The 26,081-nt window shown below is 54.2% G+C and overlaps 1 protein-coding gene across 1 annotated transcript; it reads right to left on the bottom strand.

The window, feature by feature from the left end:
- Nucleotides 1–25,602, bottom strand: MYBL2 (MYB proto-oncogene like 2). The gene is made up of 14 exons (XM_065922036.1): nucleotides 25,362–25,602; nucleotides 21,670–21,763; nucleotides 17,863–17,934; nucleotides 17,018–17,110; nucleotides 16,663–16,883; nucleotides 14,287–14,449; nucleotides 10,114–10,401; nucleotides 6,926–7,339; nucleotides 6,384–6,523; nucleotides 5,017–5,116; nucleotides 3,631–3,744; nucleotides 2,428–2,520; nucleotides 1,126–1,275; nucleotides 1–538 (listed from the first exon to the last, which is right to left on the bottom strand). The coding sequence occupies exons 1-14, from the start codon at nucleotides 25,379–25,381 to the stop codon at nucleotides 410–412; spliced, it is 2,091 nt and encodes a 696-aa protein (XP_065778108.1). The 5' UTR covers nucleotides 25,382–25,602; the 3' UTR covers nucleotides 1–409.
- Nucleotides 25,603–26,081: the final 479 nt, after the last annotated feature.

Genomic DNA, 26,081 nt, shown 5'->3' with positions numbered 1-26,081 from the left:
CACAGGAGAAAGACAACTTTTATTTTTTCAAGAAAATGCATCAACAAGTTGCAAGAAGGAGCACGCTGGCTAGGTAGGTCCCCTGTCCTAAGCAGGGGTCTGAGATGAGGCCAGGCCTGACCAGGGCTTGGGAGAAGCTGAGGGGCTCCCTATGGCACTCGGGGAGGGCCAGGCCAGCTCAGAGGTGGGACTTTGTTCTGTTAGCACCAGGAACTGCCCGCAGCTGCAGCCGGGCTCGGAGACAGGTCAGTAGGTGGGCCTGCCTGTCCCCACCTGAGCAGTCTGGGAGGGGCTGGTGGCAGAAGGCTCCCTGCAGGCGGTCGTCTGAGTGTGATTCTCAAATTCACAGCTCAGAATCGGTCCCCCAGCCCCCTGTAAACATGAGAGTGGGCTCGTGACTGCCGAGCCCCTAAGACAAGATGAGGGTCCGAGACGTGTGGCTGGGCTTCAGGCGACCCAGGAGCTGCCGGGCTTTCTCCTGCATGAAGAGCTGGTCCCTGGTGCCCCCGCAGGCCACTGTCTTCCAGGCGCTGGTCATCTGGGAAGAGGAAAGGGGGTTACCATCCAGGCAGTGGCCGGGGCTCCTAGGGAAGCCTGGAGACCCTGGTTGGGGTGGGGTGGGGACATTCCTATCACGCTCCCTCTCTCTAGAAGCCACAATCTGTGCTCACTGCACCTTCCTGGTGGACCTGGGGAGTTAGTGCCATCTGGGCGTCCTCAGGGATAGAGCAAGGAGGCTGGACCAGGACACAAGCCCCCACCCTCCCCCGTGCCCATCATGTGGCAACAGCCCCCAGGGGAGGAAAAAAGCTACAGCTCTGCAGGCTGGAGAGCAGCAGAGAGGCTGCAGATGGCTGGGAAAACAGGCAGGGGATCCCTGTCTTCAAGGACAAAGTCACAAAGACATGTCTTAATTACGAGTGAGACCACATCGTGAAGGAGTGGCTTTGTGGAGGGAGATCTCTGGTACCCAGGTCCCCTGAGGGAGTGGCATCGGGACAAAGATGTGGAGCCCACGTTCATCAGTCAGCAGAGCCACAGAAGGGCATCATGCAGAGGCAAAGCCGGTGCAGAGGCCCTGTGGTGTGGAGGTCACAGAGCGAGGCCCCGAGGGGCAGCACTCACAGGGGCAGGGGTGGGAAAGTGGCCCCGGGGCCTCGGGGCCGCCGGCTTCTCAGACTTGGCCTGTAGGAAGCCCTCGTTGAGCAGGCTGCTGTCCTCTCTGCTGCCCGACGGGGTGAAGCCTGAGGAGCCCGCTGCGAGGATGCTGGTCGGCTGAAAGCAAAACCAAGTCAGAGGCTCAGCGTTTTGTCACAGGCTTTCTGTGGGAGGGAGAACATAAAAGAGCAGGCACATCCCAGTGCCACCGCCTCCGGGAGGTCTGGGCAGAAGATGTGGGCAGGAGATGATACTTCTCTGAGCCTCAGCTTCCGCTTCATTTAAAGATGAAGGAGGAAAACAGCTGCAAGTGCCTGTATCAGAGCCTGGCACCTGATGAACACCCAGGAACGCAGGCTCCTTTTACATGAACTGGTTCCTCCCCGTCTCAGGTGGAGACAAGGGTGTTCCGGCTTCTCCGGGGACCAGAAGCACCCACTGGGGGACTGGTCAAGGCAGCCCCAGGCCTGGGCCGCCTCCCGGACAGGGCTTTACCCTGCAGGCAAGAACCTGAGGCACAGGCAGCTGAGACGCCAGAGACCAGACCCTCCGCTCCACCTCCTCTGTGTTTAATCACTTCACCTGACTTTTTTTCTTTCCACTAGTTATTTCACTCACTCAAGGGTCTGGGTGGAGAGCACCAAGTTCCTGGCCTGCCGTGGATGCCTCATTAGACGGAGCTTTCTCTGCCAGGACTGTGAGAGTGGCAGGCGGACCTATAGGAGCTGCCAGGCAATGATCCGTCTCGTGGGCCTTTCCACAGCCTTCACTGTCTGCTACTGGCCACCAGCGAAAAACAAGCTCACCCCACTGCCTGCTGCAAGGGATCGACTGCCCAGCACAGTTTCTGGGGCCCAGGCTCTGTGGAAGCAGTGGCCCCTCCAGAGGTTGGCCTGGGAACAGGGCAGAGGTGCCCCCATCACCTGGCAGGGCCCCGAGGCACCTCACTGACCGGGGTCTCCCCTAGCAGTATAATACAAGGCAAGGTGCAGGGGACTCAGAAAACACACATGCCCAATAAGTTCCAGCAGCCAGCGCTTGCCAACCGAACCTTCTGTGAAGGACAAGAGCAGGGCGGCCTGGATCGGCACCAGTGGTGGAATGCCCAGTGCCACCTGCCCCCTTCCTCCCCGCTGACTCCACCTCCAGGGCTCTCCAGGCTAAAGGGCCCCAGAGGCGCAGGGCGGCTCCATACTCTCAGCCTCCTGCAGCTGGGTGGGGAGTAGGGGGTGGCCTCACGACAGCTTCTCTCCCAGACCCCTTACCAACCTTGGGCAGCGTGGACATCATCAGCTTCACGTCCTCGTCCACAATGTCGAGAGCCAGGGACTTGCGGACTTTCTTGATGGGGCTTCGCCGCATCTGGGGGGAGGTGGTGGTTAGGGCACAGGCCTGGACTCCCGTCACCCCCAGCCCTGATGACACTGGCCCTGTCGCAGACTCTCCATAGAGCAGGCTGTCCTGCCAGTTGCTCACCAGCAAGCAACTCCACCTCCAATGCCACCTCCACCCAACCTCATCCCCAGGGGGACCAAGTGCAGTCCAAGTCTCTACCACACTGAACACTCCCCCACACAGGCAAGTTACAACTAGAACACCCACCTGCTGGGGAGCTACAGAGACACAAGACCACGTGGGACACAGGCTGTTATGGGAATGCCCAGCCCCCAAGCCCTGCGCCTCCTATAAGCAGATCAGGGGGTGGCTCCGACCCCAGGGAGGGCCTCTGAGACTGACACCTGTCCCCGAACTCAGCCCTGTGCCCAAAATAGCTGCTACCCTGGCTCGGAGCCACCTTCAGACACAGAGAGCCCAGGGAGGGCCCTAGTCATGCTCTGCCCACACACCCAGGGGCCCAGCTGGAGGGTCCCCTCCCCGCCTGGCCACCCACCTTCCCCACCCAGTACCACCCTGGCCCACTCCTGTTTTCCCTTCTCCTTAGAGAGTGCCTGGGAAGAAAGGGGCTTCAAAACAAGGGACACAGAGCTGCCTGCGGTCAGGAAACCACGTGGGCTGGGGGCGGGACAGGCCTGTCCAGCACGGCCCGGCCCTCCGCACCCAGGCGTCCAGAGCAGGGTCCCCACCCACTCCCGACCTCACCTGAACCGGCTGGCCCCACCTCCTCACGCTGCCCCGACAGCTGGCCGGCGGCTCCATCTGAAGGATGCCCCTTGAAATCCTCTTTGGGCCTTTTCTGTCCCCGAATGCTGCGTGTACTGAGTCACTGAGGGTGTTTGCCATTTCCGCCCACTGAACTCCAGGAGCGACCCCCTCTGGGTCTTAATCATTGCTCTACCCACCCCGCCCAACCCAGAGCCCACTTCAGGAGGGTCCAAATGCGGAATAAGCGAGGAAGCAGTTCAAGGGGAGAGGGAAGGGTGGCAGGCAGCTGCACCAGCCGATGTCGTGGACCTCCAGGCTGCAGGAACGGACGGCCGGGCCCCCGACCCCCCCGCCCTGCCAGCCGCTCACCCCAGCCTTCCTCTTCTGCTTCTCGGGCCTGACTTCGTCCTCGATGATGAGCTCAATGCCGGCCTCAGAGCGCAGTACCTCTTTCAAGTCCTCCTCCAGGTGGGGGGTCTGGGGCTGCGGGTGGGGATGGCCAGGGTGAGGCTCCGCGCCCAGGCCAGAGGACACGGGCTGAGCCTGCTCGTGGGGGCGGCAGGACAGACAGGCTGCACCTCTGCTGCCCTGGGTGATGCCGGAGGCGGCCTGGAGCTGGGATGCTGGCCTCACACACGGTGTCCATGGCCGTTAACTGTCCTCGGCTCCCTGAAGGGTGGGAGCACTCCACTTCATCACAGCCACCCTCAACCAGCCCGAGGAATCAGCTGGCATCCTCCACTGGGTACAGAGGCTCAGAGAGCACGAGAGCCTGGCCCAGGGCCACATGGCTGTGAGCTTAAAATCTGGACACGCTCAGAGCCCAACTCCTCCATGCCTCCGCCCCACGCTAACAGAGGTCTTAGTTCCATGTCCGTTTCTTGGGCCTGGGCGCTCAGGTGGCAGAGGCCAGGGGGTGTAGGGCACAGTGAAACTGGGGAAGTCGCTCTAAAAGCCCTGCATACTTGAACTATCCTGCCAAGGTCAGACTCGCCCTCTTGGATGTGTCCCGCGAGCACAGACACTTCAGTATCTGGGAAGTGAGTCCGGGTTGGGAAACAGCCGGGCTGACTGCGCCTGGCCCGGGGCTGTGCAACTCCGCCAGCTCCACGCCAGCCCCCCACGGTGAGCCGGGAGGGGAGATCACTGCAGGGATTCTTCTCCAGGACCTGCCTTCCTCCCACCTGCAGCTGGGTTCTCAGAAACAGCCTGCTTCAGAAAATCCCGGGGTGCCAGCCCTGTTTTGCCCTGGGGGAAAGCAGGACCATCTGATGAACCGGGAGGAGTCGGGGGAGAAGGGCCATCCTCACACTGCGTGAAAAGCAAGCAACCCAGGAAACGTCTGCACTGGCCAGCTGTCTCCAGCCAGTCAACAGGCTCAGGCTTGAAGAGCAACTTGCCACTTTCCCCAACAAGCTTGCAGCACCCACGCCAAGTCCTTCTCCATCCCAACGCCCGCCTGCGCTCTGCCTGGCACGGCCACGAGCTGAGTTGTTTGGTCACTCGGATGTGGGCCTCCACCACCTCCAGCTCCACCAGGACGCCGCTGTGGTGCCAGCAGCAGCCAGCACTGCCTGCGTGGTGGTTGCTCCAGAGACGTCTGGCGAGCCGGTAACTCGTTGTAACAGGGGGCCCTGTTTACCAAACTAGGGAATCGCGACTCCTCAGGGCAGTCGGGAGACGCTAATGGGATCTCAGAAGGACAGGACAAGTGACCATAAACGCCTGGAGGCCTGGCCCGGCCACACCACCTACCAGGGGCTTTAGTGGTCCGTACTTCTCGAGGGCGTTCTTGAACGGGGTCGGTGTGTGGGGAGTGTTGTCCATGGAGTACTTCTGATCTGGGGTTACAAACCTGCCGGGCACGGAGGAGGAGGCTGGGCGACGGCGCTGGAGGGCTCTGCCGTGGGCTGCCCCTGACTCCCACCCCCCCAGCTGACCTTTGGTCTCAGCGGCAGAAAGGCAGCCCCCATCCCACCTGCCCACCCACGCACCTCCCCATCTGCAAGGGGGGCGTCCTGGGGCAGAGAGGAAGGGCCCTCCTCAGAAACAGCAGAGAACAGCAAGAGCCTGCGGGAGGCCGGGAGGCCCGAATGGGTGGAAGAACGGCTGACGGTGTTGCCGTCACTAGGATTTTCCATAAAACAAGGTGGCCTGTGGCCAGACTGCAGCACCAGCGGGAGAAGGGGCAGGCAAGGAGGGCGGGGGGGCCAGGAAGACCACACCCCTCCCCCACATCTCTCCGGAGAAGCAGCAACTCCTTTTGTGGTGCCAGATGTCTAAGAGTTAAGATTTGAAGACCAACATTTCAACCTGACAGGAGAATCATTTCTCATGAAACCTATATAAGTTAAATTTTAGATCTGTCGTTGAAAGACTGATTTCTGACCGAAAGGATCCATGCATCTTATCTGAAATTACCTATCATTATGAGAACTAAAATTCCTGAACAGATCCCTGAATTACAGCTTGACTCCTGAAGCATAAATAGCAATGCTTCTCCCCCACCCAGCAAATGTACCAAGGCCAAGACCAGTTAAGCAACTCTACCTGGAATTCAAGGGTCATGATGATACAAGGGAGAAAACATTGTGAAAGCACCTCCACAGAAGCAGGTAAGCAACCTGTAGAGGCCTGAAGGCGGAACACAGCTGTCCCTCCCGAGCACCAGAAAGTCGGGGAGAACGGGGGGGCCTTGGGTCCTTGCAAGCACAGTGGATCTGCACTCAAAACTTACAAAAATGACGCAAACATTACATTTTTCGTGGCAAGGCAGACTCTCCACATGTCTAATCTCTGAATTTAGAAAACCATCCAATTAAAAAAATAAAAAAGAGGAATTCCCTGGTGGTCCAGTGGTTAGGATTCTGCACTTTGAGGACGGCACAGGTTCAATCCCTGGTTGGGGACTATGTTCCCGCAAGCCATGGTGCCAAAAGAACAAAACAAGAAAAAGAAACCAATTAGAACAAAAGTGAAGCACCAGACTACACTGATGAAGCAGGTGAGATGACCAGGAGGAGGCTGCCTTCATGAAACCAGAGTCCCAGGTGTTTTCCCAAGGCGTCCCTCGCCCCGAGAGCCGGTCCCTGCCGGGGCGGAGGGGCAGGCCCGGCACTCACGCAGCGTGCTTCTGGTGCAGCGGCGTCTTGTCCCGGTGTAGCGGCGTGGTGACCACCACCTTCTGGCTGCACACGGGCGTGGACGTCAGCGAGGGGCTCTCCAGCTCCAGTGTGTCCTGCTTATTCCAGAAGTTCAAAAACTGCCAGGAAGACACAGGAACCCAGGCGAGGTGATGAGCTCAGGGCCGGGGAGCAAAGGCCAGGACAGGCAGGCAGTCCGTGTGGACCCTTGGCTTGGCGTCGCCCAATCCTCCCTCTGCCAGCCTGACGGGAGGTCCACCTCCCACCCCTCTGTGCTGCTGGCCATGAACTTAAGGCAAAGCAAGCTGGCTGTCTGAGAGCAGCTTCTTTTCAGAAGGAAAAAAATAAGTAGCTCTGAAATGGTCTTCCTAAGCTTCACGAGGGCAGGGCCAGACTTGGTCTGGGGTCCCACGTCCCCAGCACCAGGCACAGGGCCTGCAGACACCCAGTGAATGGCCTGTACTGGGCAGCGGGGGGCCGTCACCCGCTCCCAGTGAGCAGTCGGGGCGGGGTGCACGCACCTGGGAGGGCGAGAAGGGCAGGGTCTTGACGGGCGTGCTCTTCGGGGTGAGGCTGTTGCAGGAGTCCAGGAAGGACAGGCTGGCGCTGTTCTCCGTGACGGGGGACAGGGCGACACGCCTCTTCTTCTGCCGCTTGAGCACGGAGGGTGGCGTGCCCACGCCCGAGCCCCCCACGTCAGTGCTGGGGGAGATGGGGATCAGCTCGCCCCGGCTGCCGCGGCTCAGGTCGGAGATGGTGTGGCCGTCTAGGCGGTACTCAGTCACGCTGGGCACCGCGGCGGCGGCCGGCCGGGGCGGCGCGGGCTGCTGCTGCTGCCAGGCTTGGGGCTGCCCCGGGCTGCCCACGAGACTGCCCTCGGCCGACGGCTCCTCGGGGAGGTCAAACTTACTCAGGTCACACCACGCGTCGGGGTCCTGCCGGGAGACGGAGGCGGAGTTAGGAGTAACTGGCTTTCCCAGCGGCTAATAAACCACAGGGCTCATGTGCTATTGGAAAATAACAGAGCGTCAAGGACGATCCCACGGGGACCTCTCTGGCGGCCCCGTGGTTAAAACTTCACGCTTCCACTGCAGGGGGCACGGGTTCAATTCCTGGTCAGGGAACCAAGATCCCACATGCTATGTGGCACAACCAACAACAACAAAAAAACCCTGATTCCATAGCCCAGGAACAATCACTCTTAACTTTTTTTTGCCTTTCCTCAAAGATTCTTCGATGTCTGTATATCTGTATTTGTAAACGTTATTGAAATCCTATCATGTACATGACTGCTCACTGTTATTTAAAAAAAAAAATGTGCTATGCGTTTTTAAGATACACAAAAAACACCGAGAAAAAAACAAAGAAAACTCATATGCCCATCAAGAAGCCTAAGAAATAAAACCTTATCACTAAAGCTCCAGGTCTACCTGGCAAACCTCTGCCTGCATGCAGGAAACCAGTGCTGAAATTAAGTATTGACCATCCTTATGCATTTCTTTATCAATTAACACTTACATGTGTCCCTAAATATTTAGTATTTTCAACGTTCCTAACTTTAGTACAAATCATTTCTATTTCACTTCTTTTTCCATTTAAAATTTCTGTAGAGCTGGAATAATGCTGGCACCTCATTCTATTACCAAAGTTTAATGTTTACCATCAGTAGACTTTAGTTGTTGTTATAATAAAAACATTAACTTTTATAATAATTCTAACAGCTGAAAAATGTTCTATCGTTTGAACATATGTTACTCAATCCCCTTCTGTTGGACATTTGGGTTCTTCCTCCTAATTCTTAAAGATTAAATACAGATGTTCTTTATGAACATCTTGGACATAAATCCGTTTCTTGATAAACACCTGGAAGTGAAGACCTGGGCCCAAGGCCACGAGCAGGATGAAGGGTCATCATTTGCCAGTCATGTTCCCAGACAGGAGGCAGCCCTGGGCTCCATGAGCCTGTCCATCATGGCACCTCACTGGGTGCTTCAGCTAAACTGTATCCACCCACTAGCTACCCTGAGGGAGTATTACTCTCTCCCTTTCAAGCCGAGGCAGCCAAGTCAGAGAGGGTGTGATCCTGCCAAGGTCACCAAGTTTCTAAGAATAATTCTGAGAGGTATGCTTGGGTCCTTTCTGCCTTTGTCTAGTTAATTACAACCTAGCCCTAGGGCTTCTGGAGACACAAGTTTCCTCTCCGGTCCCTGGAGCTCGCAGGAGCCTGGCAAGTCCATTCCCGAAGGTGGAGGGCGGCTCAGGGCAGTGCTGACTCCAGGGCCACCTCCCAGCACGAACGCCAACCTTGCGGGGGCCCCGGAATTCACAGCATCTAACAGACCTGAGCACATGCGCCAAGGACTGGCCCGGGGGACGGACGGCAGTGTTTCTGCAGCTACTGTGACCCCCCATCAGTCACTGAAGGTCATCGTAGAGACAGCCCAGCTCAGCACTCACCAGCTATGTGACGCCAGATGAGCCTCCTAAGCTCTCTGAGCTTGAGCTGAGCCCACCACCCAACCCCCTTCACAGGCTGTTTAAAGACGGAGAGCATACAGAGGCAGCAAGCAGTGCGCCTGGCACGTGGCAGGCACTCGGGTTAGAAATTATCATCACAGAAGGAGCACCAGGACGGGGTCATGACAGGTGCCCGAGAGAACAGTCAGGACGGACTGAGGCAGCACCAGCAGGGCGGGACAGCGCTCATCTCAGCCTGCCCTCGGTGGCCCCAGGGCAGTTTGTTCAGACTGACACACCAAGCTAACTCTGAAGTCCCTTCTGGTGGAGGAGACACCAGAGTTCCTGCCACCTGCCACCGTGGCCAGCGGGGAAACCCAGAGCCAGAGGGTCTGAGCAGGCAGCCCCTTGAGACCGACTTCACAGTCTAACCCCTCACTGGGCAGGACGCTGGGCACGATGGTTAAGACCTTACTCGCTGTGTGAACTTGGGTACACTATCTGATCTCTGAGCCTCACCCTCATCTACAAAAACACAGACAAGACACCCCTCCCAAGATACCACGTGGACTACTTGTTAGGCCCACAGCCTGACACTCAGATGTTCAATCAACAGCATCATTATGCTCAGCTAATAAGAGGAAGCATAAGTGGGAAGGCTTGTGTGGGCGCTGCCCACTGAACCCCACTGCCTGCCTAGACACCAGCCTCTTGCCCACCACCTCCTGAAACCCACTCCATGCCTCAGGCCTGGCGGACGGAGCAGTGAAGTCACACCAGGAAGTGCAGCCCCCGCCGGAGCCCCTCCCCAAGGGCACAGCCCAGAGCCAGTGTGGCTCAGGGGTGGCCCTCCCTGAGTAAGCAGGACGCACTCACCGCCGCAGCCCCAAGCCCCCGCCCTTCCCGGGGTCCTCTCCAGGAAACCCGACCGTCAGCCCTACCACCAACGCCAGTGTTCTGCGGTGCTGCTATGGCATCCACCCCCTCCCCATCCCCGGAGGGCTCTGTCGCCCCACTTCTGCTGGGGAGCCTCCCCCACCACCCCGGGCTTCACGGGTGAGTCAGGAGCTCCCTGAAGACAGGGACGGCACTGCCACTCTCTTGGGGCTGCCAGGCCCTGGCTGGGCGCTCGGCATCGGCTCAACCACGTCAGTGAGACTATGAGCAGATGGAAGGACATCCGTCTAGGGGCACAAGTGCTCCCTGCCAGAGGTGCTCGGGGCCCACCAGGAAGTCCCGCAACCAACATTACCGACTCGATCAAGTCCAGGGCTTCTGAGAGGCCAGACTCCACAGCCGGGATGAGAAGGTTGGCAGCCTCCACCACCCACTTGTAGGGCAGGCTGGTCTCTGGCGAGGAGCCTTCCTGGTCTTCATGCTTGGGGAAGTCCTCCAGGGGCTCTGGGGTCTGCACTCCGTCCAGCTCTGCGGGGACGGGCTCCTGCTCCTGAGCAGGGACGGCCGCCGCGACCTCCTCCTCGCTGCTCTCTTCTTCCTTCAGGGCAGGGAATGCCGGGGGCCAGCTGGTCACGACACTTCCCTAGGGACACAGGGCATGCAGTTCGGGTTTCTCATTATGAGATATAAACTGTGCCGTGTTTCAGCAAAAATGCACCATCTGAACCTTATCAGAAGCCTACCAACCTTATCACTTGATAAGGAAACTCAAGTGAACCGAAATTGAAAGACAGTCTATAACATAACTAAGTAGAGACATCACTTTTCCGACAAAGGTCCATCTAGTCACAAACTATAGTTTTTCCAGTAGTCAGGTACGGATGTGACAGTTGTACCTTAAAGAAGGCTCAGTGCTGAAGAATTGATTTTTTTTTTTTTTTTTTAAGATATTTAGAACTGATACTTTTGAATTGTGGAGTTAAGAGAAGACTCTTGGGAGTCCTCTGGACAGCAAGGAGATCAAACTAGTCAATCCTAAAGGAAAGCAACCCTGAATTGTCATTGGAAGGACTGACTGATAAAGAAGCCGAAGCTCCAATACCTTAGCCACCTGATGCGAAGAGATAATTCACTGATGCTGGGGAAGACTGAGGGCACGAAGAGAAGGGGGCAGCAGAGGATGAGATGGTTGGATGGCATCACCAATTCAACAGACATGAACTTGAGCAAATTCTGGGACAGCGAAGGGCAGGGAAGCCTGGCGTGCTACCATCCATGGGGTAGATTCAGACACAACTGAGCTGCTCAACAGCAACAAAGCCTAACCTTACTCTTCAAAAGCATCAGAACCACGGAAGGCTAAAGTGGGTCAGAGACAGGACAACAGGACAGAGTCTAACCCTGGACTGGGTCCTAGGCAGGAAAAAACGGAATCCGTGTGGAAGATTAGTTACAATTCCTCAAGTAGTTAAATTCCAAGTGTGTGCTGAAGGTACACTGGTGAATGTCCTCATTCTTAGGAAATATAACTCAAAGACTAAGGGATAAAAGGCACAATGTATGCCACCACATAGCTCAGGTTAGAAAATATATATATGCATACAAAGAAAGAAAAAGCAAATCTGACCAATGTTAAAAATGAATGAACCCAGTAAAGGGTACAGGAGAGCACTCCTGCAACTTCTTTGTATGTTCAGTATTATTCCAAAACGAAGGTTCGTAAAAGGAGTGAATACTAACTTTGTGACAGGAAAAGAAAAAAGAAATAGACAAAGATTGTTTGTGGCAATAGTTCTCCTGCAGAATCTGGAAACAAGCTTTGACATGTTAAACTGACAGCCCGAGGAGCCGTGAACACAGCACGTGTGAGACTCCCGGTGGCTGAGACTGCACTCCCAGTGCAGGGGCGGAAGTTCAGTCCCTGGTTGGGGAGCTAAGATCTTGCTGGCTGCACACTGTGGCTAAAATAGAACAAATAAAGTAAAATATTAAATAAAAAAGAGAAAACGGTCGACCTCACTAGCAAAAGAAATGTAGGTGAGGCAGTGATGCTGCACAGCTGCTCATAAAACAGGCAGAGACATTCCGTAAAATCTGAGCCAGCTGTGACCAGTGTGGGAAAACAGGCAGCTCGACTTACTGCTTCAGCAGAACGACTTTGCCCTCTGAGTGGGAATGTGGCAATGCCCCATGAAAACTTGCTTCCCTTGATGCTCAGCTGGTAATGAATCTGCTTGTAATGCAGGAGACTTGAGTTCAATCCCTGGGTTGGGAAGATCCCCTGGAGAAGGGAAAGGCTACCCACTCCAATATTCTGGCCTGGAGAATTCCACGGACTGTATAGTCCATGGGGTTGCAAAGAGTCAGACACGATTGAGTGACTTTCACTTTTCACTTTAGGAAAATTTCAAATGTCTACATGGTTCGCCTAAGCATTCCACACACATAAAAAGGCACATGTACAAGGAATGTGAACAATGACGTTCACTGCAGCATACATGGTGACAAGATGTTCATCAACACAAGATATGACAGATGGCACGACAGATTCAAGAATGAGGTAAAGGTCTGTATACACACAATGACAGGGGAAGATATAAGGAGAAAAAGATGTTTGTAAAACTGGTGGTTTAGTCACCAAGTTATGTCCGACTCTTGGGACCCCATGGACTGGAGTCCACCAGGCTCCTCTGTCCATGGGATTTCCCAGGCAAGAATACTGGAGTGGGTTGCCATTTCCTCCTCCAGGGGTACTTCCTGACCCAGGGATCAAACCCACATTTCCTATGTCTCCAATACAGGAGATTCCTGTCTCCAATACAGATAGATTCTTTATCTACTGAGCCATCAGGGAAGCCCATTTCTAAGACTGACTCAATGGACATGAGTTTGAATAAGCTCTGGTAGCTGGTGATAGACAGGGAAGCCTGGTGTGCTGCAGTCCATGGGGTTGCAAAGAAACAGCTGAGCGACTGAACTGAAACTGAAGGTCTAATTTTACACAAAACACCCCCTGATGCTTTGTGTCTGGGGAGCTGGCCCTGCTGGCCCAAGGGGGTGCCTAGACCTGGATCTGGACCTCACAGGTTCAGCCTCACCCACTGCTCTCTACTGTTATTTTAATGATTCTATTGTGCTGGTAATTTATTTAACTAAGGTTAACATCCGACTTTTTGTTGTTAGAAACAGAACTTTAATGACTGTCCTGGTAGCTAAATCACTGCTCATTTGCTCACTTCTTTCTTAAGTTCCTTGAGGTAGGCAGACACATGCTTTAAAAACTTGAATGCATTTTGCTAGATTGCCTGCCAGAAAATGCTCGCCTTTTCTGTGTGTATGGGATTACCTCACTGGTCAATGCTTGCAATTACAAATTTTTTCCGTGCTTCAAAAATAATACAATGGTCATTGTAGGGTTAGAAACAAGCCTGTAAGGCTCAAGACTGAGCCTATAAATCCCAACTTCCAGAGAGAACTGTTTAATGCATATGCCAACATTTACTACCAAGGCAGGAGGAGAAGGCGGCAACAGAGGATGAGATGGTTGGATGGTATCACTGACTCAATGGATATGAGCTTGAGTAAACTCTGGGAGTTGGTGATGGACAGGGAGGCCTGGCGTGCTGTCGTCCACGGGGTCGCAAAGAGTTGGACACGACTCAGCGACCGAACTAAACTGAAATGTCAGTTTTTTAAAAAAGTGTGCCCTATGGTGTAGGATGTGAAAGTCAAAGTCGCTCATTCGTGTCCAACTCTTTGCGATCCCACGGATTATACAGTCCATGGAATTCTCCAGGCCAGAACACTGGAGTGGGTAGCCTTTCTCCAGGGGATCTTCCCAACCCAGGGATCCAACCCAGGTCTACCCCATTGCAGGCGGATTCTTTACCAGCTGAGCCACAAGGGACGTGAGATGTTAACAATGATAAATGTGACACCATATGATTTCATTTATATGACTTTTTAGAAAATTACAGAGATTAAAAAAATTGATGAAGGGTCCCAGGGACTAAGGATGGGAGATTCTGGGCTGAAAGTGGCACAAGAGCCTGGGGGGTGATGGGAACATTCTGCATCTTGACTGCGGTGGTGGTGACATGACTGTTTCGGTCCTGACCTCCACAGGAAATGATGAATTTTACTGTGATTGCACCTTGACACATCTGATTTTAAAGTACATACATGCTTTTACTATGAAAAAGCTGGAGAGAGCAACAGGTGGGAAGGAAGCTGTTGATGACGCTGAAGACCTCCCCGCCTGACCCTCCCTGATGCTGGCTTCTGCATCCTGCATCTCTGGGCAGGTGAGTGCCAAGCGTGGACACAGGTTTCACAGGGAAAGGCCCTCGTGAGACATGTGGCCACACAGACCTTTCTGCAGGATTAAAGAACAGCTGTGGGAACGGGTGAAAAGGGAGAAGCAGGTGTTGATGGGATGGCATTGGATACACGTGAAAACAAGCCAACCCACCCAAGCACCCCAAGCGCCGTGGCCAAGCCCTCCCGAGCTCCGCTCCCCGCTGCTCACCTGGCCTTCCGAGGAGGGGGCACTCTGGTGGCCGTCCTTGTCCTCCAGCTCCAGCAGCAAGTACATGGGGGGCTTGCTGTCTCTGGACTCACTCAGGAAGCCTCCCGTGTCCACCTTCCTCTTGATAGTAGAGTTCCAGTGATTCTTCACAGCATTGTCCGTCCTGCAAGGGCCAACCAGGACCTTTGACCCCAGCCCTGTGGCCCGCGCCCCACCGGGCGCACCATTAGCCTCCCTGAACTGAGCTCTGGCTTCTGTCAAGGAGGGGTCAACCTGAGGACCTCTAAGGGCTCTCCGCTCTAAGATGAAGTCTGACAGGCCCGTAGCCTGGCATGATTTACAGAGTATTCCCACACACCTCTGCGAAGTAAGCAAACATCTTATTCAATCGACAAGGGTAAGAATCCTAACACTGAAGTGTTCTGGCAACTCTCAGTCCCTTCCCGGCTCACCGCGCATCTGTAGAAATTGGAAGCAAGCTGCTGGCTGCCAGCCCCTGTCCAGAGGTTCAGGGACCTCAAACACGAGTCCTGATCACCTCCCATAGATAGAAAATGGCCAGAGAGGGCAGAGCAAGAGGACACAGGGTCCCCTGCTGACTACTCTGAGCTGTGGCTTTTTAATCTGGAGAATCAGATCACTTCCTCCTCCATCACTTGTTACAGATTAGAGGAAACACGTATAGTCGTATAAATCAGAGTAGTGACCCGTAGAAGCAGAGAGCAGCATGGCAGCATAGGAGAGCAGGGAAGTGAGGATGGAGATAGGCCGATGGGTGCTCAGGAGAGCAGGACAGGGCAGCAGAGAAGCAGGCGTGGTGGGCAGGACAAGGCATGGAGATGCACGGAACCGTGGAAGCACACGTTGGCACTGGCGCGAGCATCCTCAAAGCACACGGGTCACAGAGTGCAGAAGCGCGGACACACAGACAACGCCTTTTTTGGGCCCTGAGCTGAGTGCTTTTCCACCAGAATAACAGCTCGACTGAACCACCAGTCTCAGAGGAGGGTCTGGGCACTACGGGGAGGTGGCCAGGGACTGACCACAGTCAGGAAGGACAGACAAACCTTCCCCACTAACAACCAAAGGACGAGCGTGAGCCGGCTACACAGTGGGCACGAGGCAGGGGGCGTCCAGGCTCCGTGTCTGTGGGGGCGAGGGGAGCGGAGTAGTGTGAAGGCCGACGGGTGAGCGAGGGTGACTGCGGATGAAGGTGAGGCTCATGGCATCGGCCAGGTCAGGCTGGCCACACGGGGAAGAGTCTCCATTCCAAGGGTTAGAGGAAGCACCAAAAGGATTAACACACTTGGGTCCGAGTTTGGAAACAGATGCTTTCAGACTCCAGGGAAAATAGGCCATCTGGTATCTCCTTTCCCTCCATGCCATCTACCATGGCACCACAATGCCATGGTAAAGAAAGATTAAAAATAAAGCAAAGTAAAAATCCACATGGACAGGGCTAGTGATTAGGATGCAGCACTCCTAAGGCAGGGGGCATGGGTTTAATCCCTGGTCAGGGAACTACGGTGATCTTGCATGCTATAGAACGTGGTCAACACACACAGAAAAAAACGTATACAGACAAGGAGAGCAGGGTAGAAGGCAGTGGGTAGTAGGAGATTTTTATAGGTTTCCAGAAGATGGAAAGCAATTATGGGAAGCAACTCAGGAGACTGGAGTTGACCGTGGATGAAGATCTGGCAAGATTGTAGCCCAAGTCTCAAGTTGTTCTAGTTCTCCCTGCAGAACCCCAAGAGGCCCAGTGCTTGGAGAGGCCAGGCCCAGTGAGGACTAGAGTGAAAACAGACAGTGGTTTAGATATCCAGATCCTGGCCCTGATCTCACAGGCAGGAGGAAAGAGACTTATTCTCTTTAAAAAAAAGAAAAAGAAAAAGCCCAGGCAACCCAGGCCACGTGGCTTCTCAGGTATCACAAGTGGTAAAGAACTTGCCTGCCAATGCAGGAAATCCAAGAGACATGGGTTTGATCCCTGGGCTGGGAAGATCCCCTGGAGGAGGGCAAGGCAACCCACTCTAGTATTCTTGCCTGGAGAATCCCATGAACAGAGAAACCTGGCGGGCTACAGTCCATGGGGTCGCAAAAGAGTCAGGACACGACTTAAGCGACGGAGCACGCACGCAACCATGGCCAGGGCCCGAAGCCGAAAGCGGGACCAGATGAGTACCTGCACAGTGAACAGGAGGCCCCCAGGCCGCCCCGCCCCACCATCTCCCAGCAGCCAGGTCCCTGCACCGCCCAAGGCAGAATCTGAAGGACTCCTCTTCTGGGGAAAGTGAACGACCCCAGAGAAATCGGACTGGGCTCCCCACACAGGCCAGGGTCCCCTGACCGGCCCGGCCCCGGCAGGCGGCTCACCTCCCCGGCAGCATCTTGGCGATCTCGGCCCAGCGGTTGCCCAGCACCTTGTGCGCCTCGCAGATGATGCGGTCCTCCTCCTCCGTCCAGCAGGACTTCTTCACCTCGGGGTTGAGGTGGTTGTGCCAGCGCTCCCGGCACTGCTTGCCCAGGCGGCCCTTCAGGTGCTTGGCGATCAGCGTCCACTGCTTCGTGCCGTACTTCTTGACCAGCTCGATGACCTTGGGGGACAGTTGCCGTGAGGCCGGCGGGACCCCCGCCCCCCCAGCACCCACCACGGGGACGTCATCCTCAGTCCCCTGACCCCCTTCCCCGGGGTGGGTAAAGACCGCGGTGTGGCAGGCCCAGGCGTCACCTTCTGGTCCTCCTCTTTGGTCCATGGCCCTTTGACGAGGTCTGGATTCAAGACCCTCAGCCACCGGTACTGGCACTGCTGGTCGGTACGGTTCTGGGAAGAGGACAGGCATCCTTGAGAACTCCTGGCCTGTGGCCCCGCCTCGTTCCCAGAACCACCACACGCTACACACCCACAGACTAGGACACCACGCTTCCCTCTGCTACAAGCGGGCCTGGATGGAAGCAGACAGACTCAGAACCCTGTGTGGGGCCACTGCCCATGACCGCCCTGTGCCAGCCTGTGGGATACACCAGGGATTCTCGCTTGCTTCCGAGAGGGGCCATTTCCCTGAAGGTTTCAGAACCCGTAGAGGACAGGGCGTGAGGAATGGGGCCAAAGGGTCTGGTGACCTGGTCCCCGAGCTGCCCACGAGCCAGGAAAGAGAACAGCAGCTCCTGCCACATACCCTCCCTGTCGGCCGCCTGCAGAACTGGGGGTGGGGGACCCTAGGGGGACCCACATCACCAGGAGGCTCTAGATGCTGGACATGGTGGCTCCAGTCAGTTCTGCGGAGGCCTCACCATGAAGCCTGCTCAAGCATTGTTTCCTCTCACGTTCAGTTTCATGGTTCAGAGCAGCAACTCGTCAGTGACTTGCAGGAAGAAATGCAAATATGCCACTGATATGACGCATGAGCATGGAGCCTAAGGCCCCCAGGCACCCAGAGGCTGCCACGTGAGGATGCTTACGTCAGGGCACCTCTGATTCCAGTTTGGGTAGAAATGGCCTCAGGAGGCTGGAAGGTTGTTTTGTTGGGAGAGCTGCGGGGGTGGGGGTGGGGGCGGCAGAGGGGCTGCACTCACAGGAAAGTGACTGGCCAGGGACTTCCAGTCTTGCTGTCCAAACTGCTTCACCAAGGCCCTCAGTTGCTCATCCTGCCAAAGTCAGGAAGACAGAGGGCTCAGCTCACACATGGGCAGAAAGTGGCTGCTCTGGACCATGCTCCCCCCAATAAAGGGAACAGCCTCATTCATCCATTCACGTCATGAAGCGATCGTCTAACTTCGCACCAGGTACGCCAGCATCAGAGCTGCTCAACTTTTGGGACTTAAAGTCTGGAGGGAAGCAGACACTAATCAAAGGCTCCTGCAAACAAAAGGAGGGCCACCCTGTGCTGTGGGGATGGAGAGGTGGATGGTGAGGCCTATGGGGGAACCAAGGGACAGGCTCCAAGGAACTCTAGTGAGGCTAGGCTGCAGGAAGCAGGCAAGAGGGAGGCAAGAGGATTTGGGGGTGGGGAGGGGGGCAGCTGGGACCAGACCACACACAGGGTTGATTCAGGCCTCTGCGTTATGCAAAGCCACTGATGCACTGAAGCATCACCACTGACAGGTGGTCACGGTCCAACGTGCTTGTTGTGACCTTCATGTTGGCAACTGCAGGAGAAAGGGCTGCAGGAGGGCAGAATGGAGGAGAGGAGGCCATTACAGTCATCCAGGCCGGAGGCGAGTGACCCAGCCCTGGAGATGTGGGAACGTGGGCACTTGGAAGGGAAAACAGTACCTGTTAGAAAGTTCTCCTGAACATAAACTATTGATTCACACAACAACATTAAAATCACAGTATCATTAGGATGAGAGAAAGAAGTCAGACATAACAAGAGTACACATTGCTTAATTCTGTGCAGAGGAACTTCTAGAAAAGGTAAACTAAGCTATAGGGACAAAAAGATAGTGGTGTCTGTGGTCAGGGTTGGTTGGTGGGAGGGAGAAATGAACAGCAGGGAGCAAGAGATGCTTGGGGTGACGGAAATGCCCTACAAGATGGTGTTGCTCCAAGTTTCACGGCAGCACATCCACTGAAACTCATTGGATTGTACTTCAACAATTGTAGCTGATTGTGTGTAAAATATTCCTCCAGCAAACTGACCATTTTTACCCCCTGCAACTTATAGGTTCTCAGAGCTCCCCGATCAGGGATTGAACCGAGGCCCTCACAGTGAAAGCTTGGAGTCCTAACCGCTGGATGGCCAGGGAATCCCCCGAACTGTTTTTTTTTTAAACTTTATATATATAAAGAATATGTAGCATTATCCATACAGTGGAATATTATTCAGCCTCAAAACAAGGAAATTCTGTTACAAGCTACAACATGGATGAACCTTGAGGACATTATGCTAAGCAAAATAAGCCAGACACAAAAGGACAAAGACAGTCTAAGCCCACTCCTATGAAGAATCTCAAGTAGTCAAAAATAAAAACCAGGGACTTCTCTGGTGGTCCAGTGGCTAAGACTTTGTGCTCCCGATGCACGGGGCCCAGGTTCAATCCCTGATCAGGAAACTTAGATTCCAAATGCTGCAACTAATGATCCTGCATGTGGCACCAAAAAATGATCCCATGGGCTACAACGAAGACCAGTGCAGCCAAATTAAAAAAGAAATAAAAAACAGAAAGTAAAACAAGGTGGTTGCCAAGGGCTAGGGGGAGGGGATAGGGAAAACTAGTGTTTAATGATTCAGCTTTTTTTGCAAGATACCAATTCCAAAGATCTGCTGCACAGTGAGAATATACTTCATGTACTGAACATACACTTAAAAACAGTTACAATGGTTTAACATTAGGTGTTTCTTCACACTCTCTCTCTCCCGGGCAGGGGAAAAAAAGGCCACCACAGACATCCAGACCCTCAGCTGCAGCTTCGCCACAGCCCAGCACCAGCTGGATTGAGTTCCCATAAATCCTGCTGCAGGGCCAGCCCACATCCACATAGTCGGCTCCAGACACCATGCTGCCCATCCCACCTGGTCAGGCTAACCCCTGCCTTCTGCCCATGTCCCCTGTGTCCATCTCCAGCACCACCATCTTCTCTGACAACTGGGGTGGACAACTTCCCCCCCTCCAATTCCTCCCAGACCCCATGGGCCCCTCCACCTGTCAACTCCCACCTGCACTGCCCTGGTCCCTCCACAGCCATCCTCTGTCTGAATAACGCAGCGCCCTTCCCTGCTCACTCAGCCTCAGGCTGCCCCCAGATCTCTTATCCACTCCACATCCAGTAGACCGGCTCCCTGAAGCCAGGCTACGGTTATATCATTCATCTGCTTTAAAAATCGTCACTGGCTTCTCCCTGCCAGCTGAGCAAGCCTCAGTCTCTGAGCCCAACCTTCAAGGCCTTCCTGTTTGGACCCTGTTCCATCTTTCCGTCTAAATCAACCTTTTCAAAACCTCTTCAAGGACCCTTCCTTCCAGCCACACCAGGGCCCCTCTACTTGCCTTTTCCCACCTACAACCCTTTCCTGTTCTGAATCATCCACCATTTTGCATACCTCCCTGACGGCTGAACTTCCAAATCCTCACCCATGAAGCGTTCCTTAACCTCTCAGACAACAGTAAACTCAATTTCTAAAGGCATTTAAGACAATGATAGGCACCTCTTACGTCTAGGAGGCTTAGTGTAAGACAGGAGACACCACGGTGGGCACAAAGGACATCGGTCCTGCCAGCACTGTGATGGCCACAGCATGTCCACGGGCCTTGAGTGCGGTCTTATTTTTCCATCCCAGGCAGAGAGAGATGCTCTGGGGTAGGGAATCCCATCTTGTCTGGTCTCCTAAGACCACAAGAGTGGAATACAGTCCCTGGTCTACAGTGGGATGAAGAGAAAAGGCTGGCCTAGCACTCCTGTGAAGAAACATCTTTTAGGATTTAAGAGTGTTTCACAACTCAAACAGTAAGTTAAGAAGGGGTGGGGGGGAAGAGACTCACAACCAAACACATCCAGGAAAACAGACGTAGAATAAAAAGATAAGGCCAATAGCAGTTTAACATGGTACAGTCAAGTTACAAAAAGACTCGACAGTCTATAAAAACTAAACATATATCTACCCCGTGAACATCCCAAACTATCCCGCCTAGAGAAATGAAAACAATCCTCAAAAATACTTAGGCAAGAATTTTCATAGTAGCTCTAGCCACTATAGGCAAATTCTGTAAACAGCCAAACTGCCCATCAACAAGTGAAACATACCATGGTCTAACGATACAATGGAATACTATTCAGCAAGAAAAAATGAACAAAGTACTGAATCATGCAACATTACACTGAACAAGCCAGAAAGATGGCACTTATGTAAGTAATACACACTTATTAAAAGTGATGGAACTTTCCACTTTAAAAAGGTGCATTTGACTATATATATATATACACTATACATATACACTCCATAAACATGATTAAAGAATAAAAAGAAATCAATTCAGAGTTCGGTATTACAGACTCAATACAATTATTATTTTTCTAAATGATAATAAAGTAGGGGTTGGCAGATTTGACTCAACCTCCCAGCAGTTACAGGACAAGCAGCACGATTCAAGTTCAGGATACAGAACACGCCAGCTACCCAGAGAGCACAATTGCTGGTCCTCAGAGATACATCCCTCTCAGAGTCCTCAATACTGATAGGGTCCAGGAATGCTCTGAGAAGCATCAGAGAGAACAGAGGTCCCACTGGCTTCTTTCCACAGCGCCCCCCCCCCCCCCCCTTCATCATACTGGTCGGGGCATCAGGCAGACACACCCCAGGTTCGGTTCTCAGTTTGCCCTCCCCTCCTCCACTCCACAGCTGCCATCACTTCCATCCCCCGCAACTGCCCCTCAGTGTCACTCACCTCCTCCTGGGTCCATTTGACCTTGCACTTGCTGTCTCTCTGCTCTGGCACATCTGAATCTGTGTCCTGGTAGTGCAGTTCATCCAGCTCCTCACTGCAGGGGAAAAAAAGTCAAAGGTCAAGGATATGCATCTCCAAGATCTGCCACCTGATGGATGGACACTGTGGACAGAGGCCAGTGACCTCAAAGGAAAGGTTTCAGGGAGGTGGGCTTCTACTGTAGGTACAAATGTAGGTACTTCCACCCTCCCCCTTTCTAAAAGGTTTTTGATTAAATGGGGTTATGCGGACTTCCCTGGTGGTCCAGTGGCTAAGATTCTGAGCTCCCAATGCGTAGGGCCCAGGTTCGATCCCTTGTCAGGGAACTAAATCCCACATGTGGCAACTAAGACCAACCACAGCCAAAGAAATAAATAAAAATAAATATTAAAAGAAGAAATAGAATTATGGTCTATTTTTTTATTCTTGTCTTTTCACCAACACCCTTATGACTTCAAAAGCTACAAGAAAAAAAGATTTCACCAAGAATATTAGGATATTCAACACCAGACACCCATTTCATATTTCCTTTTCAGTAACTAAACTTTAACTTGCATGGATATTTTAAGGATTAAAGCCAAAGATGTATGTAATCATTATGCACCAGGATTTTAAGAAATATTGGTTATCTGAGAAAACCATTTAAAATACATTATCTCAGGGACTTCCCTGGTCGTCCAGTGGCTAAGGCTCAATGTTCCCAACGAAGCGAGTCTAGTTTTGAACCCCGGTCAGGGAACTAGATCTCACATACTGCAAGTCAGAGTTCCTAGAGATTCCACGTGCCACAACTAAGACCCAGCACAGCCAAAGAAATATATTAAAAAAATAAAATAAACTACCTCAGTAACTATGTCCATTTTTCCATACCCCTTCTCAATCCCTGCCTACACACAGGTCTAATTTATGGAGCAAAAAATCAGAATACAAGCAACTTTGAATTCTAGATGGTTTTATTTTCTAACAAGTAATTTTCCAAGTCACTCCAAAATCTTCCTATTTACGTAGTTAGAAAAATGAAGATCACGCTAACCACCCCCAGGGACGTCTGGGACTCACTGGAGCACCCTTCCAACTCAGGTGGATCTCTGTCAGGGACATTCTTTAGTCATGAATTTTCAAGTAGGAAAAGTCAAAGTCTCCAAGCAGAGGTCAGGTGTCAAAAGAAGGAAGAGGACTTCCTTCTGCAGCCTTTCCCCTTCTCAGCATCTCCCTAGTCACTCCCACACTCCCCACAGCACCTCAGAAATCCTGTCATATAACATAGGCTCTTAGGTTGCAACTGTCTATCTCCTTGACAACCAGGACAGAGGTCACCTCCACCTCCCTATCTGCCTTCGGAGGATGGCAACAAAATGCCTAAGAAATGTTTGCTCTGGAAATGGCCAGATATAGGAATGAATGACTAAACATGCAAAGCTGTCGCCTCTTAGTCGATCAGAAATGCTAACATAAGTCAACTTTTAGAATTAGGTAAGGAAGGGACAGACGCCATCGAAACCCAGCAACACAAGTCACGGGAGCTGGAATTCAACCTTGTCTCGTCATTCCCAACCCAATTCATGGAGTCCTCTACCATCACAAAATAGGTGGAAAAAATTTTACAAGATACTAATAACAGAAGGAAGCTGGCTTAACATCAACTGCCCCCGGCCTCTGTTCTAAAACTATTTTTGGTTCTCTGACACCCAGCCTCTAACAGATGCTCAGCAAATGTTCCTTCAAGGACAAAGTAATTTTTGTGTGAACACTCTGGAGCTCCAATACTCTATTTAACGGGGACAGCAGTTCAGATGGTTGGGAGAATTCTGTGAGGTTTAATATATTTATATTACCATCACAGTAATGACTGTCTACTTCACATGCATTCTCACTATTCCCAGTTAATAGATGTGAAAACTGAGCTCCCAGGTGGCACTAGAGGTAAAGAACCCGCCTGTCAATGCAAGAGACATACAAGACACAAGTTCAATCCCTGGGTCAGGCAGATCCCCTGGAGGAGGGTGTAGCAACCCATTCCAGTATTCTCGTCTGGAAAATCTCATGGACAGAGGAGTCTGGCAGGCTACAGCCCATAAGGTTGCAAAGAGTCAGACACGACTGAAGCGACTTAGCACGCACACACGAAGCTCGCAGGGGTTAACCTGCACCTGCAGGTCCTCCTCTCATAATCCCAGCGGGAAAAGCAGGGGCTAAGTCAGTAGTGGCAACCACGTGGAGGTCCCACACACCCTTTCTATGCCCTTCCATGTGCTGGGCTCTGCTCCAGCTGGGGTGAGTCAGAAGCTGAGCAGGAAGCAGGGCACTGGTGCAGAAGAGAGTTACAGCAAGGGGCCAAGAAACAAACTTAATGCTGTGGGGTTCCAGAGTGCAGAACCTATCCCTCACCTGGGAGCCGCGATTCCTCCACTGAGCCCCAGGGCATAGATGGTAGAGGACCTGGGGATTGTCAGGGGCCTTGGGTTTGTTGCCTGGAGTGAACACTTCCTGAACCAGAAATTCAGGGCCTGACAAGTGCCTGCCCAGAAAATAACTCCAGGGAATTGGAGCTGCCCTGAGAAACCATGGCCTGAGGAAGACACACCCTGTGCCTGATCTGCCCAGGGATCAGATGCTTCCTTGCTGAGAAGAATCCTAGGGAAAGCAGCAACCATCGCCTCTCAGATCTATCTGCTGAGCCTGTGAAGGCAGACACCACCTGAAGTGGATTTCAGGCTATCTGGGATGCATGAATCCTGGCAGGGAACAGGTCAGAACCCCTTGTGACTCTGTACTGTGACTCCCAGACTGGTTGAAAAGCCTAGAACTCAGACACTGAAGGAACAGGTGTAAGACAGGGACGTGGAGCCCAGAGACCTGATTCCTGGCTTGTCTCTGCCACTCAAACTCTGGGGGGATAAGTAAAATGGAGACTGCAGTTCTCGCCTCCGCCCCAGGGGTTGCTGGCACAGATCAGTCTCTCTTCCCTTCGCTTTCAACCCCAGCTGCCCCAACCCCCGCATGTCGAACAGGAAGGAGGTCTCCGGAGCGAGACCGACCTAAGGCCCCGAGGCCAGGTGGTGGGGGACCAAAAAGTCCCTCCCGGCCCCAGCAACCCTCCTAGGTCAGGGGAGAGAGCCGAGTGTTCCGCGCTTCCCCGAATGCTAAGAAATGCCCACTCGCAAAAGCAGACCCCCCCCCACCCCCCCGCCAAAGGCTCGAAAGACAAGCGTCTTCCATGCTTTGGCCTTCCACCCACCGCGACTTCGAAAACCATTTTTCTTCTCCAGGGGTCGCCTCCCTCCCCGGTAAAGGCCCTTCCAGCTGACACCCACCGTCCCACTCCCACCCCGCAATTAGGCGGGAGACAAAATGACATCATATAGGCTTGGCCCGGGTCCCAGGAGACCCGCCCGCCCCAGCTCCGAGGCCCAGCAGGCCCGGGGGTGCCAAGCGAGGGGCCCCCGGGAGCCCCCCGGCTTCGTGCGCACCCCCGGCGTCTCCCCGCGTCGGGCGACGCAGGACACCTGAGTTTTCTGCCGACCCCAACCGCGCCCGGCCCGGCCCGGCTCGGAAGGGCCCCGGCGAGGGTGGCGGTGGGGGTAGGGGTCGGGGCTGAGGAGGATGGCGCCTGGGGAGGGGGGAAGGGCCCTCCGCCGCCCGGCTCCGCTCACCCGCGCGTCCGCCGCGACATCCCCCCGGCCCGGGCCGCGCCGCGCTCGCCCGCCCGCCGGCCGAGCCCGGAGCGGGAGCCGGGCCGGGGTCAGAGTGCGAGCTGCTCCGGCCGCTCCGGGCCCCGGGGCCGTGAGGCGTCAGGGTGACCGCAGGTCCGGCCGCTGCTCACAGGGACTGCGGCCGCCGCCGGCGCTCGCAGAAACACTTTTCTATCTCCCGCCAAGCGCGTCGGCGCCGCCCGGGCCAGCGCGCGGGCGGGCTGGTGCGCGGGGGCGGGGCCAGCGAGCGACGCGGGGCGGGGCCAGCGGGAGGGCCGTGCTCGGGGCGGGGCCTGAGGGCACCGCACTGAAGCTCCTAGGGCTGAGAGCTCGTGGGCGCGGCTTTGACCCCGCAACCCGGTGACTGAGGTGTGGCCCGGCCAAGAGCCGTAGGGCAGGCCTGGAGGAAGGAAGACTGAGAAAAAGGACTGAGCCGCAAGGATGGGAGAGTCAGGCCGGGGGAAACCACCTGTGCAAAGAGCCCAGCGCTAGTCCAAGCAGCTCCTAGGCCCCTATCCCCACCCCCCACCCCCAAGAGGCCTCCTCACCTAGACCTAGCCCAGGGCTGAGACTTGGAACGCACTCCCTTCTTCCTTTCCAGCCTCGAACTCAAGTGACTCCAGCTCCTGCTCTGGCAGCCCAAAGCAAGCCTCCTAAAAAGCAAACCTGATGTTGCCTCTC

This window comes from Muntiacus reevesi, chromosome 2 (assembly GCF_963930625.1).
Source record: "Muntiacus reevesi chromosome 2, mMunRee1.1, whole genome shotgun sequence".
Lineage (NCBI taxonomy): Eukaryota > Metazoa > Chordata > Mammalia > Artiodactyla > Cervidae > Muntiacus > Muntiacus reevesi.
The sequence above is the reverse complement of the archived record's forward strand: the minus strand, read 5'-3'. Positions and strand labels throughout refer to the sequence as shown.